General features: G+C 62.0%; 1 protein-coding gene across 1 annotated transcript in view; it reads left to right on the top strand.

The window, feature by feature from the left end:
• Positions 1-1,633, top strand: part of SAXO3 (stabilizer of axonemal microtubules 3) — a 6,195-nt gene that overhangs the window by 1,361 nt on the left and 3,201 nt on the right. The window contains exons 3-5 of the mRNA XM_027776462.1: positions 25-93; positions 790-917; positions 1,439-1,583. Coding sequence (XP_027632263.1) covers positions 25-93; positions 790-917; positions 1,439-1,583 — 342 coding nt within the window. The remainder of the gene's footprint in view (positions 1-24; positions 94-789; positions 918-1,438; positions 1,584-1,633) is intronic.

Genomic DNA, 1,633 nt, shown 5'->3' on the forward strand with positions numbered 1-1,633 from the left:
GCGGCCTGCCCCGGCCGGGAGCAGCGCGCCCCCTCCCACGCCCGGCCCCTGCGGCTGGAGCTCGCAGACCACCTCCGCGGGGGCCCTTCCCAGGTAGCGGAGTGGAGGGCGCGGGCGAGAAGGGCCGAGCAGCGGAGCGCCGGGGGCGGGGTCGCAGCAGCTCTGAGGTTAGGGACCAGACTAGGGGATCCTGGGGCGGGGCAGGAAGATTTATGGGTATTGGTATTTTTAGTTTGAGGGTGTGGCTAAAGGGTTTGGGCGGGACCTCCTGGAGACTCGAAATCTCGGCCCTCAGGCAGGTGCCCAGCTAGACAGACGGCTGCGGGCGGAGGACCTGGCTTGCGGTCTCTGCTCCCGGGGCCGGGTCTAGAATGTTCTGAGACGAGGCCGTGGTGAGAGGTGGGACTAGGCTTTCCTGGAGGTAAAGTGGCGTTGTTGCCCAAGGTGACGCTGAACTCTAGTTGGCGCTGACCACGGTTCGAGACTGGGAGCGGAACGGAGAAGTTTTTATTTGTGACTGGGTGTGTGTTGGAGCGGGGGAAAGCTTGGATTTGAGTTTTTTGAGGGACAGAAAGTGTTTGGATTTGGGGGAATGAGGCTGGGGAGGGTTCTGATTTGGGGAGCGAAGCTAAAGTAACCTGGCGCGGGACTGGTCCCAGAATTCCCATTCTGGGGCGAGGTGTGAAGGCCTGGTCCGGCTCGGCTGCAGAGTCCAAAGAAGCGGAATTCTGAGCTGCGAAACGGAGTATGAAACTCTCTTGCTCATCCATCCTCCCCAAATTTCTTTAGGCTTTAATCCCCTGGACCAGGAACCCCGAGCTGGCCGGCCGGCCTTTCGCAATCTCTGACCTGGGCGTCCTGGACCGCCATCAGCCCTATCTGACCACCTCGGCCCGGGACTTCCGGTTCTACTCGAAGTGAGCCGGCCCTCGTCCGCACTGCTCTCGGGCTCAGTTCCCGCTTAGGCCGATGCGGAGGGGACCGGGCGCCCCCTGGTGTGGTTCCCCTTCTGACAGTAGTTGCCACTTTCCTGCACTCATAAGAACCGACGTCAGACCCCAGCCCTCTTTTAGCACCCAGGGGCAACCCTCAGGAACCTGCGACCGGGACAGGGAGCCTGCCGAGCGCGAGGGGAGTTCTGGATCTGGGGGTGAGGCCCTGAGCCTCTTGGGCGGGGCATCCTTCGGCACTGAAGCCCCTAGATACTCCTGCCCAAGGATGTGGAAATGTATTTCCAGCCCCTTTAGCTCAAGGACGCAGGAATCCAGGCGTCCCCCGGTCCCGTCTTTCCTAAGCGGTCCCCAGCGCCAGCAAATGTGCCCTCGTCTCAAAAAGCAGGATCTCGAGTCTACAATCTTCTCAAGATCGGGGGCCTGAACCTCAGCCTCGTCTCGAGAAAATTTAGTTGTGCCCTCCCCATCCTGCCTCCGTCCCATAGGAAGGAGCTGTCCGGATACCCCCGCAAAGATTTGCTGACCTACTGGAGCTTCCAGGAGACGCCCCAGCTTAGGGGCTACAGCCCGAAGCAGTCGTGCTCCTCTCGGTTGCCTCGACCGCCGCAAGTCCGCTTGCCCCGAACCCACCCAGTGACGCTGGCCGTACCGCACCGCGGGGCCCTGTCTCTGGCTCCGGA

This window comes from Tupaia chinensis, unplaced genomic scaffold (genome assembly GCF_000334495.1).
Source record: "Tupaia chinensis unplaced genomic scaffold, TupChi_1.0 Scaffold000673_1, whole genome shotgun sequence".
NCBI lineage: Eukaryota > Metazoa > Chordata > Mammalia > Scandentia > Tupaiidae > Tupaia > Tupaia belangeri.